At 32.4% G+C, this 24,210-nt stretch overlaps 2 protein-coding genes and 1 long non-coding RNA gene across 3 annotated transcripts; 2 read left to right on the top strand and 1 right to left on the bottom strand.

The window, feature by feature from the left end:
- Positions 1–295: 295 nt before the first annotated feature.
- LOC142234469 (uncharacterized) lies at positions 296–1,387 on the bottom strand. The gene has a single exon (XM_075305604.1). The coding sequence runs from the start codon at positions 1,385–1,387 to the stop codon at positions 296–298; it is 1,092 nt and encodes a 363-aa protein (XP_075161719.1).
- A 1,283-nt stretch (positions 1,388–2,670) lies between these two features.
- On the top strand, positions 2,671–3,844 carry LOC142219413 (uncharacterized). The gene is made up of 5 exons (XR_012717561.1): positions 2,671–2,752; positions 2,870–2,931; positions 3,103–3,166; positions 3,563–3,628; positions 3,758–3,844. It is a non-coding gene; the product is annotated as an uncharacterized LOC142219413 (long non-coding RNA).
- Positions 3,845–5,200: 1,356 nt separating this feature from the next.
- LOC142222430 (cytochrome P450 CYP12A2-like) lies at positions 5,201–23,729 on the top strand. Its single transcript, XM_075292573.1, has 5 exons — positions 5,201–5,379; positions 5,448–5,851; positions 19,497–19,613; positions 19,677–20,127; positions 23,002–23,729. The coding sequence occupies exons 1-5, from the start codon at positions 5,275–5,277 to the stop codon at positions 23,602–23,604; spliced, it is 1,680 nt and encodes a 559-aa protein (XP_075148688.1). The 5' UTR covers positions 5,201–5,274; the 3' UTR covers positions 23,605–23,729.
- Positions 23,730–24,210: the final 481 nt, after the last annotated feature.

Here is a 24,210-nt window from a genome sequence, read left to right as displayed (position 1 = left end):
TGTTGGATATCGGCCAGAACTTAAGTACAAAATTAAACTGTTAACAACTTTTATTCTTCGTTCTTCCAATCTGCGCATTAGACTCGTGCACAACTTCTGTGAAGTAGGGTCGGCATTCTTACTTAAATTCTTATACAAAAACTTATAAGTTGCTTCGGATTCCAATAATGTTGCGGAGTTGCTTGATAATTGATTAATAGCAAGCACAAGAGGTTGAAGTATAGTATTTAAGTTTTTAATACACTTTATTTCTTCCGACGTGAAGGGATTTAAACGGAGATCTAATAAGGCGTGATTAACAGAAGAATGTTTCTAACATATTAGACAAGGAATTCCATCTATGCTTGACATCGCAAATCAGACGTATTTCTTTTCCTTCATTTTTGGAAACGAATTCTTGTAACTTGCGTTGTTTTAAAGAAGATTTTCGAAACGATACAACTGTCTTGCGAACCTTCCTTACAGTCTCCGCCACATCTGGAATAAGTTCCATAGAAGCATCAACTTCCAATCTGTTGTCATTAGCAAATTCTTCATCACTAGAATCGCTGCAACTGCTATAATTTCTTTGTTTCAAGGTTACTTTCGAATACAAAGTCTCTACGACGCTTAAGTGTATGGCGTGATTCATACATAGCTGTGAAATTGGAGAAATAATATTGCCGTATTTTTTCATTACGGAAGCACCATCGTGTGTGGATGCAACAACATCATTTTCAAAGTTAAGACCGAAGTCTTTTAGCTTGTTCTCTACAATGCTTTGTATATTAACCGCAGAAGCAGCCTCTTTTATTTCCTCCAACCCCAAGTTATATGTTTGGAAGGTTCCACATTCATATGATCTAACTGAAACATTGACATATTTTGTACCCGATATGTCACTCCATTCATCAACAGTTATGGAAACTCGGCCGTCGTTGTTTTTTACTTTAGAAAATATATCCATATACTCCTTCTTCTTTTCTTCGTATACATCATGAATGAGAGACCAAATAGTTGCTTCACTCGCTGGCATCTTAAACCCTTTAATTGCTATATACTCATTAACAGTTTTTGATTTTTTTAATGCTCTCACGGACATGCCATCTTCTGCTACACATCTAGCCAATATATCACTCAAAGTGTTACTTTTTTTTACTGTATATTGGTCCAAGGGGCCATACTTTTTCCTCTTAGATGTATCTGGTTCTTCATCCATAACAACTTCTGGAGAATCTACTTGTCTTTTAGTTTTTGGTTCCATTTCCTTTTTGTGAATATTTCTTAAATGTTGTATTAACGACGATGTTGAAGAGCCTCGACAACTTAAAATTTTCTTGCATATACTGCATTTGGCATTCGAAGAATCATTTTGTTGTTTTTCAAAGTATTCCCAAACATAGCTCATTTTCTACAGAATAGTACATTAAATTAAGTCGAATAAAAATAACGTAAATAATATCTTACATTTTGTTAGCAAAATATACGCTTCCAACTGAAAAAGCAAGAATTGTTTATAATTCATGGAACTAGCTCTGGGATTTTTTTAGAAAACTAACGTGTTTTATTTTGACAGCTGGTACAAACACATTACTGGAAGTGTTCAGAAAATAAATGGAAGTGCGCTGAAAACACATTATGGTACACAGAAAAAAAAGTGTCTCGTAAAATTAAGAAGATTTTTACAATAATTTATTACAAGAATTTTCCAGAATTTTAGTTCATTTTTCGTATCTTGAACGAAAATTAACTACCCGAAAGGAAATTTTACAAATTCTAAGTAGCAATCGTTTAGTTCATGGCCTACAAAATACGATGGGAATTTCCTTAAAAAATTTCTTAACTGGTAGTTAAAAATTCGTTTGTCATGCTATAAAACTACTTGTGAAATGTAAAGTATTTTCTAAATAATAAGTGCAATTTACTATAAGATTTTTTTGTATGAGAAAATATTTTTTTACGAAAAATGAACTTGAAAGTGGATAGCAATTTCTTACTGACTATTCCTATAGTTAATAATTGTTGGTAAAAAATTACACAACGAAATATTTTTAGTTCACATGTAATTAAATTTATAGACATTTTCGTCAAAAATGGTAGATAACATTTCATGAAAATTTTGCAAATTTTAAGTTAAACGTTTCATCGCTCATAAACTGGTGTGCCTTTACGAATATTATTCTTAGAGTAAATTGTCAGCAGATGCGATGAACTAATGCATATTTAGTACAGAGATCTTTATCGGAATAGTGGAATGTGATTAATGTAAAGATGATGTTACTTGAGTTTTGTTGTGTATACATGAGCGTGGGGTTGTTTTTATTTTTGTTCATTTAGTGGCTTGTGTGTGTGTGTTTGTTATTCGTTGATGGTTTTTGGCTGGATGAGGTGTTGTTTTCAATAAAGGCACATGTGTTTTTGTTGTTGTAGTAATGTTTTGGCTTTGCTTGGTTTTGTTTGGCATGCTTCAGTTGTATAGTTGGCGTTGGCGTGGGCTGTTGCATCTGTTAAGTAGGTATGCAACAAGGGAATATAAAGGCATGGAATATTTTGGATTTTTGAGTCATATATTGGTGTTTGTTTATTAAACCTTTTAAATGAAAGTTATTAATATTTTATCGGTAGTTTAGAAAAAAGTTATTAAGAATATTTGGTAAAATATGTTGAAAGTGTATTGAAATTTTCATTATTCAATGTAAAAAATTAATATTCAATTCCAGATGAATTTGGAAAATTTTTGTAATATCTCAGCGTATAGTTTATTCATAAATTGGTAAGTATTTTTTAATATAGCTTTCTTTTGAAAAGAATATTTTTTATGTATATTATTATTTGTTAATTATTTTTTTTTTTTTGGAATCCAGTTTAATGTTTTTATTTGTTGTAAAAGCGATATTTAATTTCAGAGCAACTCCAGACGGATTCAAACAAATTTAAAAAGGTAGAGAATTGGTAAGTTTTCTTTTAAAAATTGGCTTTCTTTCAACTAGAATATTTACGTTTTTATGACCTTTTTATCATCAAAATTACAGGTTTTTAATACCTTATTTTAGTATTTCTTTAATTAATTTTTTTGGAAACTAATGTAATATTTTTAATGTAAAAATAAATATTTAATTTCAGAATAACCCCTTAAAATTTGGACAAATTTTTAGTACTCCTTTGCCTGTAATTTAATAGTGAATTGGTAAGTTTTCTTTAACTTTCTTTTAACCCTGGACAGCCATCCTTATTTTTTGTACATTAACGTCACCCTTCGTCATTTTGACTACGGCTGATTTCAAGACGATATAATTTTCATCGTGAGCGAAAAAGTGAACCAAACTTGCATTTATTTTCTTATTCAATTTGGTTTTAAGTAGTATAAAACAAAAATTCATAAAACGGTCGAATTAGTATAACTTAAATTTACCATTTCCCAATAGACTAAAATGCATTTTAAATCGAAAATGAAATTACGTGTCGTCATTTTGATGACTGTCTAGGAATATCAAGAATATTTGGTTTTTTATGCATATTATTATTTTTTTCATTAGATTTTTTGAAAAGTTATTTAATAATTTTATTTAATGTTTAATTTCAGAGTAACCCAAATAAATTTGGACAACTTTTTATATTTCCCCTCAGCGTACAATTTAATAGAGAATTGGTAAGTTTTATATTAAAACTTTGGCTTTCTTTCAACTAGAATATTTATTTTATTATATCTTTCACATCGATAACAACACAGTTTTATGAGTTTATTTAGAATACTTCATTATTTCTCTAATTGTTTCAGGTACAAATTTTATGAGATACGTTTTCCAAAGAAAAGTTGAATTCCTTACACCATTTGATAAAATGCCCCAAATATGGTAAGTTATAAGCTAAAATGAAGAATTAAAAATTATATTTCATTACATGGTATTAATTTTTAACAATTTTCATTATTGTTTCCATTTTTCCAGCAAGATATGTGAAAAAATTACCTACGATGAATAAAAAAAGGATAAGTCAAAATGTCCAAACAGTGGGTTCAAATGAACTACTCTCTTTTCCATGTGGTCATAATTTTTATTCACAAAAAACAGTGTATTAAGAACTTTCATCATAAGTTTTTATAATAAAGTACTTTTGCTTAAAGATAGTTTAATTTTAATGTATGAAAATTCTCATAATAGTAAAACGGTTTGTTGTTCCTTTAATTATTTAATTTCTCTATACAGTGGAATGATTGATTAAAAATAGTCTAGTCGTCGACATTTTAAAGAGACTGTTAACCAATTTTTATTATCGGGTTTCCCACAAAATAAGCAAGTAAACCAAAATAATACTGACTTTTTAACTTGGTAGGTGTATATAAATCTTATGGTGTTGTAAAAATGAACTAAACTACAATGTTATAGATGAACTAAAATTTAAGAAAATTATAAACTAGACAAGTTGAAAAAAATCTTAAGGGCTAAATCATGGTCAATATTACTACAGTTTAGTTCATTTTGCAATGGAAAAGGGTTCACTGTTTTTTCAGTGTAGTTTTCCTGTTCTAGTTTACATTGTAAATAAAAACCGAAAACCGGTTTTTGTGATATTAAAAACACCGGTTCTACCGGGCCACCGAAAATGGGATATTCTACAAAACCGACAATCGGTGAAAAAAGAAAAACCGGTCCACCGGTTTTCACCGACCGGTTTTGATCACTCTAATTCTAACGCTTGTCGGAAACGTTTGACCTAAAATATTTTCAAGAATTCACATTTTTTTTCAGATTGGATTTAGCATTTTTTTTTAACAACATTTAAATGATTTGTACCATTTTATGAATTCTTACTTAAAGTTAAAATTACCCGTGAAAAAACCAAGTTATAAAAAATTGGATTAAAATAACTTCCTGGGTAGTTAAAATAAAGAGCATCATTGGAAGTGCATCTTCTGGAATTGCTTGGTCGAGAAGTGGGGTCTCCCCTGGCCGTGCTTATGATTTTATTGAACTAAATTAAGTGAAATAAAATGAAATAACTTGACTTGAAATAAAATTAAATGAAGCTGAATGGAATGGAATAAAATTATATGACATCAAAAGACTTTGAATGCTAAATTTAATTTAACTATTTATATACATCCCGCTTTAAGCCACTATAGTATTACTATAGTTTAAAGACTTCTAAAACGATGCTCGTATAACTCAGAATATATCATTATGATTTTGCCAGAATATAGAAAAAGCTTTTGTCAGTCGATAGTTGTGCGTAGTTGAATGAGGCCGTGTATAAAAGTGTATGCGATTTAAATAAAAGATAAAACTACTATAGAAAATGGCATACAAAAATCACTGCCTTGCTACTGTAAAAAATTTGAATTTTAATAATGGCCAATTACGACGAAAAACGTTTATGGTTAATACAAAATCTATTCAACAAGTAAGTCCAAAAGCAAAACAAAAAATCTCGGTGAGAATAAAATTTTACTATAAATTCTAAAATTTCAGTGGCGTTATCGATCATCTTCTGCTGCCACTATGGCAGTGAATGCCGGCGACACAACAAATGATGTTAGTTCCAAAACTGAATTGGCCCAGGCTAAGCCCTACGATTCTATACCCACAATGGGTTTTCTAAAATTTTTGATTAATTTTCTTCCTGGTGGAAAATATGCCAAATTAGATTCTACCCAGTTGATGTTGGCCTTTAAAGATGATATGGGACCGATTTCTCGCATAAAAGGTGTTTTAGGTAAACCTGATGTTGTGATAACCCACAACCCAAATGATTTTGAAAAGGCTTTACGCAACGAGGGTGTTTGGCCTGTAAGACCAGGTTCTGAAACTATTTTCTATCATCGATCTGTTCATCGTGGCGATATATTTCAAGATGTAGAGGGGCTTTTAGGAACGTGAGTATTTTTTTTTCAATTATATCTAAACATGAATGAAGATTCAGAACGAAATCTCAAAAATCCGTCAAACTTGTTTTGTGTTTGTTTATGTCTAAAAAGAAGTGATTGCTCTGCACAATAGGGGATTTTTTCAAATTCTAAACTATTGATCTAATATGTGTTTTGTTTTTGGACAATTTTTTTTAAATTATTTTAATCTTGAAACCATTGACAATGAAGTTACGATAGACAAATTGACTAGACACACATGACAACGATGAAACCATAGTAATGAGCTTAAACAAAAGATAAAGTATTTTCGAAGCTTATTCTGTTATTTTTTATATACAGTGCCACGCATAAGTATTGGCACCCTAAACCACATAGTGGTCAGGGTATCTGCGAAAAACATGTGCCTACCAGATATACTGTTTTTAAGCTCCATAAAATATGTACTGATCGCCTCAGAAACACCTCATGAGTCAGTTTAGCCATTGGTGTCCGTCCGCCTGACCATGTATTTGTTATTCGCAGTATTCAGGCTACTAACAGGTTGATAAGTCCCCGGTCTGACACATAGATGGCGTCGCTAGTATTAAATGCATATTATTTTTATATAGTACCAACCTTCAAATGATTCGTGTTAAAATTTGACGTATGTAAATCAATTAGTTTGTGAGACAGAGCGTCTTTTGTGAAGCAACTTTTGTTATTGTGAAAAAAATGGGAAAAAAGGTATTTCGTGTTTTGATAAAATACTGTTTTCTGAATGGAAAAAATACGGTGGAAGCAAAAACTTGGCTTGATAATGAGTTTCCGGACTCTGCCCCAGGGAAATTAAAACAATAATTGATTGGTATGCAAAATTCAAGCGTGGTAAAATGAGCACGGAGAACGGTGAACGCAGTGGTCACCCGAAAGGGGTGGTTACCGACGAAAACATCAAAAAAATCCACAAAATGATTTTGAATGACCGTAAAATGAAGTTGATCGAGATATCAGAGGCCTTAAAGATATCAAAGGAACGTGTTGGTCATATCATTCATCAATATTTGGATATGCGGAAGCTCTGTGCAAAATGGGTGCCGCGCGAGCTCACATTTGACCAAAAACAACAACGTGTTAATGATTCTGAGCGGTGTTTGCAGCTGTTAACTCGTAATACACCCGAGTTTTCCCATCGATATGTGACAATGGATGAAACATGGCTCCATCACTACACTCCTGAGTCCAATCGACAGTCGGCTGAGTGGACAGCGACCGGTGAACCATCTCCGAAGCGTGAAAGACTCCGTTGGCAAAGTAATGGCCTCTGTTTTTTGGGATGCGCATGAAATAATTTTTATCGATTATCTTGAGAAGGGAAAAACCATCAACAGTGGCTATTATATGGCGTTATTGGAGCGTTTGAAGGTCGAAATCGCGACCAAACGGCCCCATATGAAGAAGAAAAAAGTGTTGTTCCACCAAGACAACGCACCGTGCCACAAGTCATTGAGAACGATGGCAAAAATTCATGAATTGGGCTTCGAATTGCTTCCCCACCCACCGTATTCTCCAGATCTGGCCCCCAGCGACTTTTTCTTGTTCTCAGACCTCAAAAGGATGCTCGCAGAGAAAAAATTTGGCTGAAGAGGTGATCGCCGAAACTGAAAACTGATCGCCTAAAAACCGAAGGAGTACTACCAAAATGGTATTAAAAAATATGGAAGGTCGTTATAATCGTTGTATCGCTCTTGAAGGAAACTATGTTGAATAATAAAAACGTTATTATTAACGATTTTGATGAAATTTGGTACAGTGTTGATGGGAAAAATGGGGGAATATAGGTATAAATAGAACAAAAAAATTAGTCCATTCATTGTCTAGACTGCTTGATGATGTTATCAAAGAAAAATGAATGACCAAAGAGTACTAAATGTACCAAGAAACTAATTTTGAACTAGGTTAGGTTAGGCGGCAGCCCGATGTATCAGGCTCACTTATACTATTCAGTCAATTGTGATACCACATTGGTGAACTTCTCTCTTATCACTGAGTGCTGCCCGATTCCATGTTAGCCGAGTCCGAACGGCGTTCCACATTGCAGGGAAACCACTTAGAGAAGCTTTGAAACCCTCAGAAATGTCACCAGCATTACTGAGGTGGAATTTTCCACCGCTGAAAAAACTTTTTGGTGTTCGGTCGAAGCAGGAATCGAACCCACGACCTTGTGTATGCAAGGCGGGCATGCTAACCATTGCACCACGGTGGCTCCCAAAATAGAACTACCTGTGCCAATACTTTTGTTCCTCAAAAAATGTGCCTTGTTTTATTTTTTTTTTTTATAATTTAAATATTCCCTATGGGAAATTGGTGCAATTTGCTACTGACGGACATATCACAGGACTGCTACCGGTGCTCCAGTTTGTCGCAATTTTTAAATAGTCATAATTTATTAATTTTCATACTCGCCTGAAATTAAAATCTTATTGGATATACACATTTAGTGAAATACGATTATCCGAATAATCTACGAGGGCAGTTCGGAAACTTCTTAGCCTAGCACAAAAAGCGCGGTATAAACAGAAAAAAGTTAAGTGTTTTGGAAACTTCCATCCCAATTAACACAAACGTTTGCAAAATGATAAATTTCAACAATTTTTCAAACATTTTTTCAAAGGATTAGGGTAAGATTCAAGTTGAGAAATTGTTGAGAAAATCGCGTTCTCAACAAAAAACAGACATTACCCTCAACAGTGAAATTCAACATATTAGCAATAATATCTCAAGTGTTATCCTCAAATTGAAATGCATCGCTACTCAATAATTTGTCAAACAATTTTCGATGCGAGTCAAATTTTTGGACTTCGGAAACTCCATGGTATTAATGTATTTTTACCACTTAAGATGCGTAAAATCTTAGCTAGTGCTTTTCTCTTGCCTCAAATTTCTTACGGTTTGGAGGTATATTCTGGTACAAGTGCCACAAATATAATGAGATTGGAACGTTCTTTTAACAGGATTGTACGATATGTGTATGGTTTACGCACTCATGATCACGTAACTATATATGTGTCAGACTTTTTGGGGTGTTCATTTCACAATTTTGTAAAACTCCGTTTAATGACTCTATTTTACAAAGCCATTAAGTGTCATTCGCCTTCATACTTAGTTTCCCGATTTAGTTTTGGTCCTTCTTCTAGATCACACACATTGATCTGTCCCCGTTTTAGTTCTATTGTTATGCAATATTCTTTTGAGGTAAGGGTTTGTCGCTTATGGAATACGTTTATTCCCTACTCAGATAGGCATTTTGGGCATTCGGTTTTCGAATTTGGGTGTTTTATAATTTTTGTTTTTTTTTTTTGTTAGTAATGGGAATAACATCAATAATAGTGTTTTGGGGGGCTTCCATATCCATGATGTAATACACTTTAGTTTTAATTATATAATTAAGTTATATAGTGTCATTAGTAAAACAATGTAATCAATTTGGCTTGTATGGCTTATCGATTATTAAATGAATAAATGAAATGAAATGAAAAAATTCAAATTTAACATCGTTGCAAATACTTCTCAACCTAAATTTTTATGAAGGATATCCCCACTTCAAATTGAAAGTCAAAGCCAAAATTCTATGAATTTTGTATAATTTATTCATTCATTTTCATCAAAATAAAATATATAATAATACACTACAATACCAATTGATGAATAATAATCTTATTAAACATATCAACAAATAAGAAAAAAAAAAACAAACAACAAAACTTTAAATATCTTAAACATTATTAGTAATTCGATTTCCTTCATGTTGGTGTCATAAAACAGCATTAAAATTTATTAACATGCGGGCAATTTGAAATTAGGAACGTGTGTTAGAATTGATTTCCAGCAGAAGGAATTCACAAAATATCCATTTTAAACAGATAATAGCGTATGAATTAAACTGACGATGTGATGCATATTTTCATCCAGAAGTTGTTGATTTCAACAATTTGTTCTTTTTAACAATTTTATTTGGTTGCACTTGTAATGTTTCTGGAAACTTTTTCTTGCCGATATGTTTGCAAGAATGTAACAACCAAAGATTTTAGTTTTCTGCAAAAAGATTTAAATTTAGTGACTTCTCTAAAGTGTTGATCTAATTTTTCATATTGACGTACCAATTATTATATCCTATTTGAAGCAGTTCCAATTAATTGTCCACCATTTTTTCATCGGTCAGCTTTTTAATGTTTTCAAGAACGTAGAATCCATAATTTTAGTTTTCTGCAAAGAGATATACATTTAGTGACTTCCTTAAAGTTTTATTTCATTTTTTATTTTCACTTACCTATTTTTATAAACTATTTGGTTATTTGTCTAAAATTTTCCATTTTTTTATTTCTTGCAATTGACCACGAACTTCGTTGCACAAATAAGTATTGAAAACCACAGGGTTTTTTCGTTGCATTTTAGGGTAGTGTTTTGTCAAAGTTTTCTCATATTATCTTCAACACCTTTTCAAAGATTTCGTCAACATTTTGGCAAATTGGAAGTAATTCGCAAAACAATTTGAAGATGTATTGAAGATGAGCTATTTCAAGTCAAGTTGAATTTATGTTGAAAATTATATTTACCCTCAAACTGAAAAGTTGTTGCATTTGAAAAACGCTCATCCTGTGTTTATTGGGATCTCTGTTATGGACACATGTCAAATTTTGTTTCGATCTGGCAACTCCTTCATATAGAAACAGGTGTTCAAAAAAGACGCATCCGCAATTTTTTTTATAATGGAAAATTAGAAATGCGTGCTGTCATTAAATATTTAAAGGGTGATTTGTTAAGAGCTTGATAACTTTTTTTTAAAAAAAAACGCATAAAATTTGCAAAATCTCATCGGTTCTTTATTTGAAACGTTAGATTGGTCCATGACATTTACTTTTTGAAGATAATTTCATTTAAATGTTGACCGCGGCTGCGTCTTAGGTGGTCCATTCGGAAAGTCCAATTTTGGGCAACTTTTTCGAGCATTTCGGCCGGAATAGCCCGAATTTCTTCGGAAATGTTGTCTTCCAAAGCTGGAATAGTTGCTGGCTTATTTCTGTAGACTTTAGACTTGACGTAGCCCCGCAAAAAATAGTCTAAAGGCGTCAAATCGCATGATCTTGGTGGCCAACTTACCGGTCCATTTCTTGAGATGAATTGTTCTCCGAAGTTTTCCCTCAAAATGGCCATAGAATCGCGAGCTGTGTGGCATGTAGCGCCATCTTGTTCAAACCACATGTCAACCAAGTTCAGTTCTTCCATTTTTGGCAACAAAAAGTTTGTTAGCATCGAACGATAGCGATCGCCATTCACCGTAACGTTGCGTCCAACAGCATCTTTGAAAAAATACGGTCCAATGATTCCACCAGCGTACAAACCACACCAAACAGTGCATTTTTCGGGATGCATGGGCAGTTCTTGAACGGCTTCTGGTTGCTCTTCACTCCAAATGCGGCAATTTTGCTTATTTACGTAGCCATTCAACCAGAAATGAGCCTCATCGCTGAACAAAATTTGTCGATAAAAAAGCGGATTTTCTGCCAACTTTTCTAGGGCCCATTCACTGAAAATTCGACGTTGTGGCTCGTTAGTAAGTCTATTCATGATGAAATGTCAAAGCATACTGAGCATCTTTCTCTTTGACACCATGTCTGAAATCCCACGTGATCTGTCAAATACTAATGCATGAAAATCCTAACCTCAAAAGAATCACCCTTTACATAAAAAAGGTTTTTCGGGACAAGAAATTCATAATGATATGGTGAATGTGTTAGGTGAAAGTGCATCCTTCATATGCAACAGTAAAAACTTTGGTTGCTGAATTTCAACGTGGTTGTACAAGCATTGAAGATGAACCACGTAGTGGACGTCCAAAAACAGCAACAACAACAGAAATTGTAGCCAAAGTGAATGATATGGTATTAAATGATCGACGAATAAAAGTGCGTGAAATTGCTAATATCATGGGCATCTCAAATGATCGAGTCCATTTAATTTTGCATGAAGAACTACAGATGAAAAAGCTTTCTGCAAGATGGGTGCCGCATTTGTTAACAGTCGATAAAAACGCATAAGAATGAACATTTCTCAAGCTTGTTTGATCGTTTTAAGCGAAAAAAAAAAATGGATTGTAAGCGTCGTTTCGTAACTGTTGATGAGACATGGATCCACCACTATACTCCAGAGATAAAAGAACAATCCAAACAATGGACCGAAGCTGGAGGAAGTGCCCCAAAGAAGGCAAAAACAATTCAATCGGTTATGGAAACGGTTTTTTTGGGACTTCAAACGTATTTTATTGATTGACTATCTGCAAAAGGGTAAAACAATAAATTCAGAATACTATTGCAACCTTTTGGATCAATTAAATGTACAAATTCGAGAAAAACGTCCTGGCTTACAACACAAAAAAATATTTTTTCATCAAGACAACGCACCAGCGCACAAGAGTGTTTTAACAATGGCTAAAATCAACGAATTAAAGTACGAGTTGCTTGACCACCCACCTTATTATCCTGATTTAGCTCCCAGTGACTTTTACTTGTTCCCAAATCTATTGTTCAACATAGTTCGAAAGTTTTTCTTTTCTGATGCGATTCGTGCCAAAAAGGAAACAAATTCTCAATAGTTTGTCCGAGACTGGTTCATGAGTACCTGAACCAGGACGTGTTCTTTGGAATGAGTCCAAGACGTGCCCTAAAGTGTAAATTTACCCCGTCAATGACAAAACCATTTTAAAGTGACCGGTTCCTTCCATACGTTTTGACCAGAACTGGGACAGGTCCATACACACCAGGGACTAGTCCTGTACCGGTCCTGTGGATGATTCATTTCCCGTAGGGTTGAAAGAACAAAATTTTTTCTAAAATAAAAAAGTATCTAAATTCTTAATGCAGTTACAATCCAAATTAAAATATTTGTTAATTTAAAATAGCTTCATACCACTTTTAAAATATGGTTTTTAAACAGAATTGTTTGGTGTACCAATACTTATGCGGGTCACTGTATGTACACTCAAAAAAATAGTGAACCCTCCAAGGCACTAAAGCTAAGTTAACTCTATTTTATTAATTTGGGCCAAGATAAGGTAATTTGGAACAAGACAAAACACAGAGCAATAGTCAAGGTTTGAGTAAAAGAAATGAAATGAGATGATAAATAAAATATAATCATTTTTTACACACGGGTTTGTTGTTCCAGTCAAAAATTTCCCAAAAGGAATATTGGGCCGTTGTTTCACTAGGTAACACTTCATATCGACTTGTTTTATATGACATTAATATAACTAATTTAAAATCTACAATATACAACAAGAAGCATACAATAAATGCCAGTCAGTAAGACCATTTCGACTTATTTCCATTGATGCGAAGATTTTCAAAAAATTGACCTTGGTGAATTTTTAACAATAAACAGTACATACATTTAATACATTTAATTTTATTCTATATGACACCCCAAAACTTATCTCAAAAAAAAATTGATAATTGAACAAATTGTAAACAACATAATAATTTTGATTATGATGAGGGGGACAGAGGTTTTTTGATGTGATTACTTAATAAAAGCTTTCACATATTATTGAAATAAATTGATGGCATTTTTTATCGGATATATTTTGGCAAAAATTATCTATACATATTAAAAACAGGTAGGGAAAGTCTAAAGTCGGGCGGGACCGACTATATTATACCCTGCACCACTTTATAGATCCAAATTTTCGATACCATATCAAATCCGTCCAATAAGTTGGGCGCTAGTTATATATAAAGGCCACACTAGGACAAGCAAATATACAAATGTATGTGAACAGAGGCACTCCTCAAGGAGGAGGTCTATCACCTCTTCTTTGGAATGTTGCTATAAACAACCTTCCCATCAACAGTTAGAGATATTATACAGAGAGCCCTCCGGATGACTGCGAAATGGGCGAAAGATAATGGTCTTGGGGTAAATTCTACAAAGACAGAAGTAGTCATGTACTGCAAGGATCGCAAAACTCCCACTTCCTTAGGGGGTATTGAAATTCCCTTTGGCGAGTGTGCAAAATACCTTGGCGTTATTTTGGACAGGAAGCTGAACTTTAAGCTTAATATTGAAGAAAGGGCGAGGAAAGCAACGGTACACAATTTTTCTTTAAATTTTAACGGTGTTTTGTAAATAGTTTGACAGATTGCCTCAGAAATGGCTTGATGGCTGAGGCATTTTTTTTTGGTACATAATGAATTCAATAAATATAGTAAAAAAAGTTGTTCTGTCTCAAAATTTAACATAGAATACCTGAAAATACTATTGATTTTATATATGATATTATGCAACTTAAATTTTAGGAGACATAATATACACAATATAAGGACACATTTCTTTAAAATAAAGAAATATTACATAAAAGAAAATTCATAATCTTTGATGTAAAAATGTTTTTCTTTACATTCTTTTTTCTTTAATTTTTTTTTAAGAAATTTGTCCTTAATGTTTTGTAAATTGCGCATCCTAAAATTGAGGTTGCGTAATCTTTAATATCACGTAAATATTTTTTTCAGTGTAGCTAATATTTTGTACAGTAAATAAAATAAGAAAACAATAGACTAATTGACTGAAGACCGATAATATTTTGGGGGGAAAATTTACAAGGACCGTATCTCGCGAACTGATAGCCCCGACATATAATAAAATAAAGTTTCAAATACCTGAGGTGACCAACTTTCAACGCCTACACCCAGAGAAGGAATATGATTACCCCAAACATGTTTCAAGAATATTATGTTACTTTTTCACAAGGAAAATGTTCCATTTTTTGTCAGGTTTAATATCAAAATTCGAATAAATGAGCGACCATTTCAATAAAGAAATAATTTGAGACATCTTTAGATTACAAAAAAATAATAATTTAATTAATAAATGAGCCACCATTTCAATAAAGTTGAACATTTGTTTCATATTATACTGAAAAAAATATTGTAGTGAGGCCAAAGATTTCGTGTCCTTAAAATACGAATGCAAATTTTGCTTAGCATAGAAGACGCATTTCTTAAATATAAAGTTTTTTTCCTTGTCCAAAAGTCGATAAACTTTTCAGTGAAGTCGTGTTGTCCTTATACACGGATGAAAAAGACTGTTTTTCATATGTTTGGCTATAAACATTATATGTTTGGAACACAAATTTTTAAACACAATATTTTTGAGTGCAAGCATATAATGTTCATAAACTAGCATAACATGTTTGGGACATATATGTTAATATGTTAGAACATATTATGTTTGGGATATAAAATGTTTGTAAATATAATATGCTTGAATGCAAACATATATTAATTTAGAAATAGCCTATAAACATATATGTGTTTAGTAGCTTGGAGCGCTATTTAACAGGGAGCGATATTGAATTAAGTTGGTGGTTGTTGCTTGTTATTACAAAATTAAAATTTTATTTTTCCTTGGGCAATTGATCAGCTACTTCTTTGATCCTTACAAACTGTGTGGTCCGCTGTTCGAATCCCCGTCCGGCAAAAGGTAAAATTAAAATAAAAAAATCATACAATTGAATAATTTCTTCTACAATGTTTGTATTACAGAAAAAGGTGCTAAGAACTAAAAAATCTCGTGGAAGTGAGAAAGATGTGGGGGAATATACAATTGGGCAGAAACAAAATTTTGAGCATTCAGGTCGAAAACCTATGTTGTTAGCACCTATATTACCTGTTTATTTTCATAATTCATTATGATTGTAAATAAATAAATAAATAAATAAAATTTTGAGCACAATATTGTTTGGGAGAATTTTTTTTTAAGCATATAATATTTTTGGGTGCAAAATGCTTCCAAACATATTATATGTTTACATAATAACATATTGTTTTTTGGAAGACAACATTATTGAATTTGGATGCAAAAATACAAAATGTTTGGAACTTAGACTACCCAAACATATATTGTTTAGACCAATATGCTTTCAAACATATTATATATTGGAAGAGATCAAACATATAAATGTTTGGACAATACCCAAAAATATATATGCTTGAAGCAAAATATGTTTGGGAGTATATGTTACAGAAGCGATTTTTTGTGAGCGTGTAATTAAGTGATTTGACTTAAAAGTGCGTATCATAATAAGAAAGGAAAAATTTTTGGGGTAAGGTCACTTGACTTTAATAATCCAGAAAAATTCTTTAGAATTAATGAAATAGTCTTTAAATTTGTTGTCTTTTTGCAACTTGACTACAAAGCAAAAATAGGATATGTTTTTCAAAACTTTATTTTAAAGACGTTTTTTTACTTGAAACATTCCATAATTTCTACTGGAAGTCGAGTCTGAATTTGGAAAATAAAGGTGTCGTTAATTTGTTTTTAAAGGATTTAGGATAAAATATGAAGAAAAAAAGCTGAAAAAACGAAAAATTAAAATTTGCTTCCTAGAATCAAGTACACAAAACACTAATATAAAAGGGAATTGTGTGTGATAAAAGTATCCTCACTTGAATTCTCTGCTTCTTTGGCTCGGAATCAATACCAAAATTGTTAAAGTAAAGACAAAATCGTTGAAACCGGGCATGCTTTTTTATAGTGTAATTGGTTGGCTTCAGTACAAAATAATTTTACTTTTTATACCCTCCACCATAGGATGGGGGCATATTAACTTTGTCATTCCGTTTGTAACACATCGAAATATTGCTCTAAGACTCCATAAAGTATATAAAGTATATAAGTATATTATATATTCTAGGTCGTGGTGAAATTTTGAGTCGATTTAAGCATGTCCGTCCGTCCATCCGTCTGTTGAAATCACGTTAACTTCCGAACGAAACAAGCTATCGACTTGAAATTTGGCACAAGTAGTTGTTATTGATGTAGGTCGGATGGTATTGCAAATGGGCCATATCGGTCCACTTTTACGTATAGCGCCCATATAAACGGACCCTCAGATTTGGCTTTCGGAGCCTCTAAGAGAAGCATATTTCATCCGATCCGTCTGAAATTTGGTACATGGTGTTGGTATAGGGTATCTGACAACCATGCAAAAATTGGTCCACATCCGTCCATAATTATATATAGCCCCCATATAAACCGATCCCCAGATTTGGCTTGCGGAGCCTCTTGGAGGAGCAACTTTCATCCGATCCGGCTGAAATTTGGTACATGGTGTTAGTATATGGTCCTAATAACCATGCAAAAATTGGTCCACATCGGTCCACAATTATATATAGCCACCATATAAACCGATCCCCAGATTTGGCTTGCGGAGCATCTAAGAGAAGCAACTTTCATCCGATCCGGCTGAAATTTGGTACATAGTGTTAGCATATGGTCTCTAACAACCATGCAAAAATTGGTCCACATCGGTACATAATTATATATAGCCCCCATACAAACCGATCCCCAGATTTGACCTCCGGAGCCTCATGGATGAGCAAAATTTATCCTATTCGGTTGAAATTTGGTACGTGGTGTTACCATATGGTCTGTAACAACCATGCAAAAATTGGTCCACATCGGTACATAATTATATGTAGCCCCCATATATGTAGCCCCCTGTCACAAACTGTGACTTTTGCGACATACATTTGCGACGGTATAATACGTATGTCGCAAAAGTCGTAAACCTACTGTAGAAAATCAAATTTTGAATAGAAGAAATCCTGAAATTTTTTTAATTTAGCTTGACAGCATTCGCTGTGAGTTTCTGCAGAAATTTGTGAAAGTTTTCCCATGATCAAGCCTATTTTCTTAGGTGGTATCGAAATTCCCGTTGGCGAGTGTGCAAAATACCTTGGGGTTATATTGGACAGGAGACTGAACTTAAAGCTAGGAAAGGACGAGAAAATCCACGGTTACCCTGTACTCGTGCAAAAGGCAATAGGGAAAATGTGGGGACTAAAACCTAAAATTGTGAACATTCCTAAGAATTGAAACTTCTTCGCACATACCATCGTCTTGGATATCATCGAATTCGCCGCCTAGCTGACGCGACTAAAGTATTTTCAGTTTGCGACTTTTTTTTCTACATTTACGACGCGTATGTGACGTTTACGACTTTTACAACTTTGCGACAGTCGCAAACCTAAAAAAGTTTGATACAGACCATCTCTGCCCCATATAAACCGATCCCCAAATTTGACCCCCGGAGCCTCATGGATGATCAAAATTCATCCGATTCGGTTGAAATTTGGTACGTGGTGATAGTATATGGTCTGTAACAACCATGTAAAAATTGGTCCACATCGGTACATAATTATATGTAGCCCCCATATAAACCGATCCCCACATTTGACCTCCGGAGCTCTTGGAGGAGCAAAATTCATCGGATCCAGTTGAAATTTGGTACGTGGTGAAATTTGGTAAATTGAGCTAGTATATTGCTGCTAACAACCATGCCAAAATGGTCTTATCGGTCTATAGTTATATATAGCCGATCGCCAAAAATATTCTAACAAAATTTTATTTCTATAGAAAATTTTGTCAAAATTTTATTACTACACAACATTTTGTCAAAATTTTATTACTATACACAATTTTGTCAAGATTTTATTACTATACACAATTTTGTCAAGATTTTATTTCTATAGAACATTTTGTCAAGATTTTATTTCTATACAAAATTTTGCCAACATTTTATAGCTATAAAAAATTTTGTCAAAATTTTATTTCAATAGAACATTTTGTCAAAATTTTATTTCTATAGAAAATTCTGTCAAGATTTTATTTTTATAGAAATTTTTCTCAAAATTTTATTTCTATAGAACATTTTGTCAAACTGAATCATGTAGGAATTTAATCGGCCTTTTTTTGTTTAATATATACCCCGTGTGGACTAACTTACAATTGAGAAGGCGGTGTTAAGAAGTTTTAAGATACCTTGCCATCGGCAAGAGTTACCGCAACCCAAGTAATTCGATTGTGGATGGCAGTGTTTAAGAGAAGTTTCTACGCAATCCATGGTGGAGGGTACATAAGCTTCGGCCTGGCCGAACTTACGGCCATATATACTTGTTTATTTTTTAAACCCTGACGAGAATTGTATATATCTCAACTTTTATTTCTAAAATGTTAATCTTAAATTAACAAATTGCTAAATTTCGAATTTTAATAAAAACACATTTACACTAATAGAAAAAATTACGTTCCATAGTCGTGAACGGACGGTGACAAAATGAAACGGAAACGTTCACAAAAAATCAAAACGGAATGTTCACAATTTCGCCCACGATTTCATGAACTGCATTCGTTTTTCTTTGGCCATGAAAATTTTTAAAATAATCGTTAGACGATATTATGGCAACTCCCTCGGTGGTGCAATGTGCTAAGGCGACTGTTAACGCATATGGTGCAGAAAACACAGGTTCGAGTCACGCTAGCGGAAATCGTGTTTTTTTTTAATTTTGTTTATAAAGTCGTAACCATAACGTTTTCAGATCATGAACGCTGGTTGTTGTTTTGACAACGCATGGTGTAATTTTATCGTTGTCAGATTGACACCGCCTGTTCACAGTTTGTCACACATGTGGTGTGTGTGTTGATTGAACTTTCATGAACGAATCGTTTTGAAATGACCACGCCGTGCATGATTTTTTCTATGAGTGTACATAAATAATAAAATTAAGAACAATTAGAGGTGAAACAAATATTAATTATAATTGCATTTGCATTACAGACAAGGAGAAAAATGGGGAACTTTCCGATCTACCGTCAATCCAGTACTAATGCAACCCAAGAATGTACGTTTGTATTTCCAAAAGATGTCACAGGTTAACAAAGAATTCATGGACAGGTAAATAGAAATACGATTACTCGTATATTAATATAAGCACAAATACTCTCCTCAATATTTTAGAATTCGTCAAATACGTGATCCCACATCATTTGAAGTTCCCGATACATTCGAGGAGGAAATCAATCGTTGGACCTTGGAATCCGTATCGGTTGTAGCATTAGACAAACAATTGGGTTTATTAACAACAAATCGTGATGATCCTATAGCCAGAAAAATGTTCAAATCACTTACGGACTTCTTTACATATTCCCTTGATATTGAACTTAAGCCATCCGTTTGGAAAATCTATAAAACTCCAACATTTAAAAAACTCTTAAAATGTTTGGATGATATAACGGATATTACAAAATCTTTTGTTGATGAAGCCATTGCTCGTTTGGAAGAGGAACAACGTAATGGTGCTCCCGAGAAGCCTGATAATGAGAAAAGTGTTCTGGAGAAATTAATTAAAATCGACAGGAAAATAGCTATGGTAATGGCGATGGATATGTTGATGGCTGGTGTTGATACGGTGAGTTCAGTGATGCTATTTAGGATGATTCTAGGTTTTAGTTTTAGGGAGCCACCGTGGTGTAATGGTTAGCATGCCCGCCAGGGCCGTGGGTTCGAATCCAGTTTCTACCAAACACCACCTCAGTAATGCTCGTGACATTTCTGAGTTTTTCAAAGCTTCTCTAAATGGTTTCACTGCAATATGGAATGCCCTTCGGACTCGGCTATAAAAAGGAGGTCCCTTGACATTGAGCTTAACATAGAATCGGGCAGCACTCAGTGATAACCAGGTCTGTGGAGCCGGAGTCTTGGAGTCGGAGTCTGAAGATTTTGCTGGAGTCGGAGTCGTAAAAATTTTGCTCGACTCCGGCTACACCAAATTTTTTAAAACACTTCACATTTTTGTAACTAAGTAAGTTTTTACGCAAATTAGTTTCCATTGCGTTATTCATTTGATCAATGTACAGCATGATTGTAAATGAAAATCAACTTCCAATTACGGCTATCTTTTTATGTTTCCTAGAATGTTAGACTAGCAGATGGGCTGGATCGATCCATTTTAATGTCCATATCAATAAATTTGAAATATTTCGAACAAATCGTATTTTTTTTAATTTTATTTTAAGCCCATATACATATGTGGAATATTGACAGAAAATTTTTTCAAAGTTGTTTTTTATAGAAAATTTTGTCAAAATATTATTTCTATAAAAAGTTTTGTCAAAATTTTATTTCTATAGCAAACTTTGTCAAAATTTTATTTCTATAGAAAATTTTGTCAAAATTTTATTTCTATAAAAAACCTATTCATAAATTAATTACTATAGACATATTTTTTTTTCTATAGAAAAATTAGTCAACATTTTATTTCTATTCATAAATTTATTACTATAGACATATTTTTTTTCTATAGAAAAATTAGTCAAAATTTTATTTCTATAGAAAATTGAGTCAAAATTTTGTTTCTATAGAATATTTTTCAAAATTTTATTTCTATAGAAAATTTTCCAAAATTTTGTTTGTTACACAAACATTTTTTCAAAATTTTATTTCTATTGATAATTTTATTTCTGTAAAAATTTAAGTCAAAATTTTATTTCTATAGAAAATTTTGGCAAAATTTTATAGTAATAGATTTTTTTTTATTAGAAAATTTGATCAAAATTTTATTTCTATAGAAAATGTAGTCAAAATTTTGTTCCTGTAGAATATTTTGCAGAATTTTATTTACTACACAAAAATTTTTCTAAAATTGTAATTTTTGTTGATAATTTTTTCAAATTTTATTTCTATAAGAAAAAATTGTCAAATTTTATTTCTATAGCAAATTTTCTCAAAATTTTTTTTTCTTACTGATACTCACTGCTATAAACAATGTATTCAAAATTTTATTACTATAGAAATATTTTTTTCTATATAAAATTTAGACAAAATTTTATTTCTATAGAAAATTTAGTCAAAATTTTGTTTCTATAGAATATTTTGCAAAATTTTATTTCTATAGAAAATTTGGCCAAAATTTTGTTTGCAACACAATATTTTAATAGTATTTCTATTGATACTTTTTTCAAACTTTTATTTCTATAAAAAATTTTGCCAAATTTTATTTCTATAAAAATTTTATTCAAAATTTTATTTCTATATATTTGGTCAAAATTTGATTTCTATAAAAAATTTTGCCAAAATTTTATTTTTATAAAAAAATAAGTCAAAAATTTTGTTTCTGTAGAATATTTTGTAAATTTTATTTACTACATAAAAATTTTTCCAAAATTGTATGCTCACTGATACTCACTGCTGCTAAGTGCATTTTTGCGAAATTGTCTAAACAATTATAAATATTTCCCAAATATTGCCCGAGATTTTGTAGAAGTCTGATTTGAGATTTTATCAAAATGTAGATCTAAATGCAACGTTGTGTATATTATAATCGGCCCGCCCGACTTTAGACTTTCTTTGCATTTTTATTTTTTGTTAAAATTGTGTTACGTCCCATAACGTTAGATTTAATTTAAGTACATAGATTTTGTAGAAGTATATACAATTTTGTCTAAATCGATTCAGATTCAAATTCATGCATATGGGAATATAAACCTCGCAACAAATTTAAAGGATTTGAGATAGAGCAAAATTGGCTCGACTCCACAGCCCTGGTGATAACACCGAAAGAACTTTATTCGTAAAAAGAACAAACATTTTCTTTAAAAGTACGAAATTTTTCATTGTTTTACAACCAAAGAAATTTTCGTTAAATGTACGAAATATTTCGTTGTTTTTACGAAGAAAAGTTCTTACAAATTGTTCGTTTGTTTCGTTTTTATGAAATTGTTTCTTAGTTTTTACGAATTTTTTTATACTTTTTATGAAAATGTTACATTACGAAACAATCGTACTTTTTATATGTCTCAAACATGTTACGCCAGTATTTGAACATTATATGTTGTACTTTAAAATCGTGTGCTAACAATTTGAGGTAATAATAATTAATAATAATAATTTTTACACCGACACATATGAAAAACAATCTTTTTCGTCCCCGTAGAATGACTAAAATACGTCTCTTGTTTAGGAGTTCCCTTGGAACGTGTTTAGATGACATGTTTCGTTATTCTACCAACCCATGACTTTATCGCTGAGGAGAGCGGAAAAGGAATTTTCTATTTCAAAATTTTCGATTTCAAAGGGCCTGATAGTCTACTATTAATTTCTACAGTACAACATGAAGAGCAAATTTCACAATGTTAGGCAATGAAAAGAAGATTTGAGTTTGGTCTCTAAAAACACAAAAAGTCGATTTATGAATTACAAAAAATCTACTTCGTTTTTTTTTTAACAAAAACTAAAAAAAAAATTAAAATTATGCAATTTTGTTTTTTAATTTTCTTCCTTACAGACTTCAACAACATTTACCGGCCTACTCTTATGCTTGGCCAAAAATCCAGAGAAACAAGCCAAGTTACGTGAAGAAGTCATGCAGTTATTACCCCAAAAAGATTCGGAATTCAATGAGACCGTTTTCAAAAATATGCCTTATTTAAGAGCTTGCATTAAAGAATCGTTACGTATTTATCCCTTGGCGATCGGCAATGCTCGTATGCCTATCAATGATGTGGTACTCAGTGGTTACCGTGTACCTAAAGGTACTCAAGTATCCATGATTTCTACATCATTGCTCAACGATGATTCACATTATCCTCGAGCTAAAGAATTTTTACCAGAACGTTGGTTGAGACCTTCAAAAAATGCTGATAGTACTCAGGGATGCCCAGAAGCTTTAAAGGCTAGCAGCCCCTTTATTTATTTACCTTTTGGATTTGGATCACGTAGTTGCATTGGTCGCCGTATTGTAGAAATGGAATTGGAATTGGGTATAGCCAGATTGATACGTAACTTCCATGTGGAATTCAATTATCCTACAGATAATGCTTTCAAAAGTCTTTTGATAAATGTTCCCAATATTCCGTTGAAATTTAAATTTACTGATGTCGCAAAATGATTTGTGTTTCGATTTTTTGAATTTGGTAAAATGGTTACAATTAAAATTGTGTAATTTGTATATTATTTTTAGATTTATCTATTTATGTGATGTAATATAAAGAAAGCACTATTGTCAATAATATACTGTTAGTTACTCTCAAGGATACTATTTATGTCAGAATGTAAAATAAAGTGGATTCAAGTAACTTTAAACCCTTCAAACTTCGTGGACCTAATGCAATTGCTCCAGGGGAAATGTAAGTAGTGATCGACACAATTATCCCGCCCATATTTATACAAATCTTGTATCAACAAATGTTGTACTGATTCCGAGCGAAGGAAGCGGTATATTTACACTGTTAGAAAAATATGTTTTTCATATGTTCTGATATAAACAAAATGTGTTTCGGGCACGATTTTAAACCACAATATATTTAAGTGCGAACATGTAATGTTCCTAAACTCACACTAAATGTTTGGGACATCTATGTTAATATGTTAGAATATATTATGTTTGGGGCATCAATGTTTCATAAAAGTCATATGTGTGAATACAAACATATATAAATTTACAAATTTCGACTAAACATACATATGTTGTGATATTTTATTCAAAGCGACAGAG

This window comes from Haematobia irritans, chromosome 1 (genome assembly GCF_050003625.1).
Source record: "Haematobia irritans isolate KBUSLIRL chromosome 1, ASM5000362v1, whole genome shotgun sequence".
Taxonomy (NCBI): Eukaryota; Metazoa; Arthropoda; class Insecta; order Diptera; family Muscidae; genus Haematobia; species Haematobia irritans.
This window is presented reverse-complemented; position numbering and strand designations above follow the sequence as displayed.

Bases quoted from the DNA above. Each gene is read 5' to 3' on its own strand.
- LOC142234469 (XM_075305604.1), bottom strand. From the start codon at position 1,387: ATGAGCTATGTTTGGGAATACTTTGAAAAACAACAAAATGATTCTTCG.
- LOC142222430 (XM_075292573.1), top strand. From the start codon at position 5,275: ATGGCATACAAAAATCACTGCCTTGCTACTGTAAAAAATTTGAATTTT. The intron at 5,380-5,447 runs GTAAGTCCAAAA...CTAAAATTTCAG, and splicing joins ATACAAAATCTATTCAACAA to TGGCGTTATCGATCATCTTC. The intron at 20,128-23,001 runs GTGAGTTCAGTG...TCTTCCTTACAG, and splicing joins TGATGGCTGGTGTTGATACG to ACTTCAACAACATTTACCGG.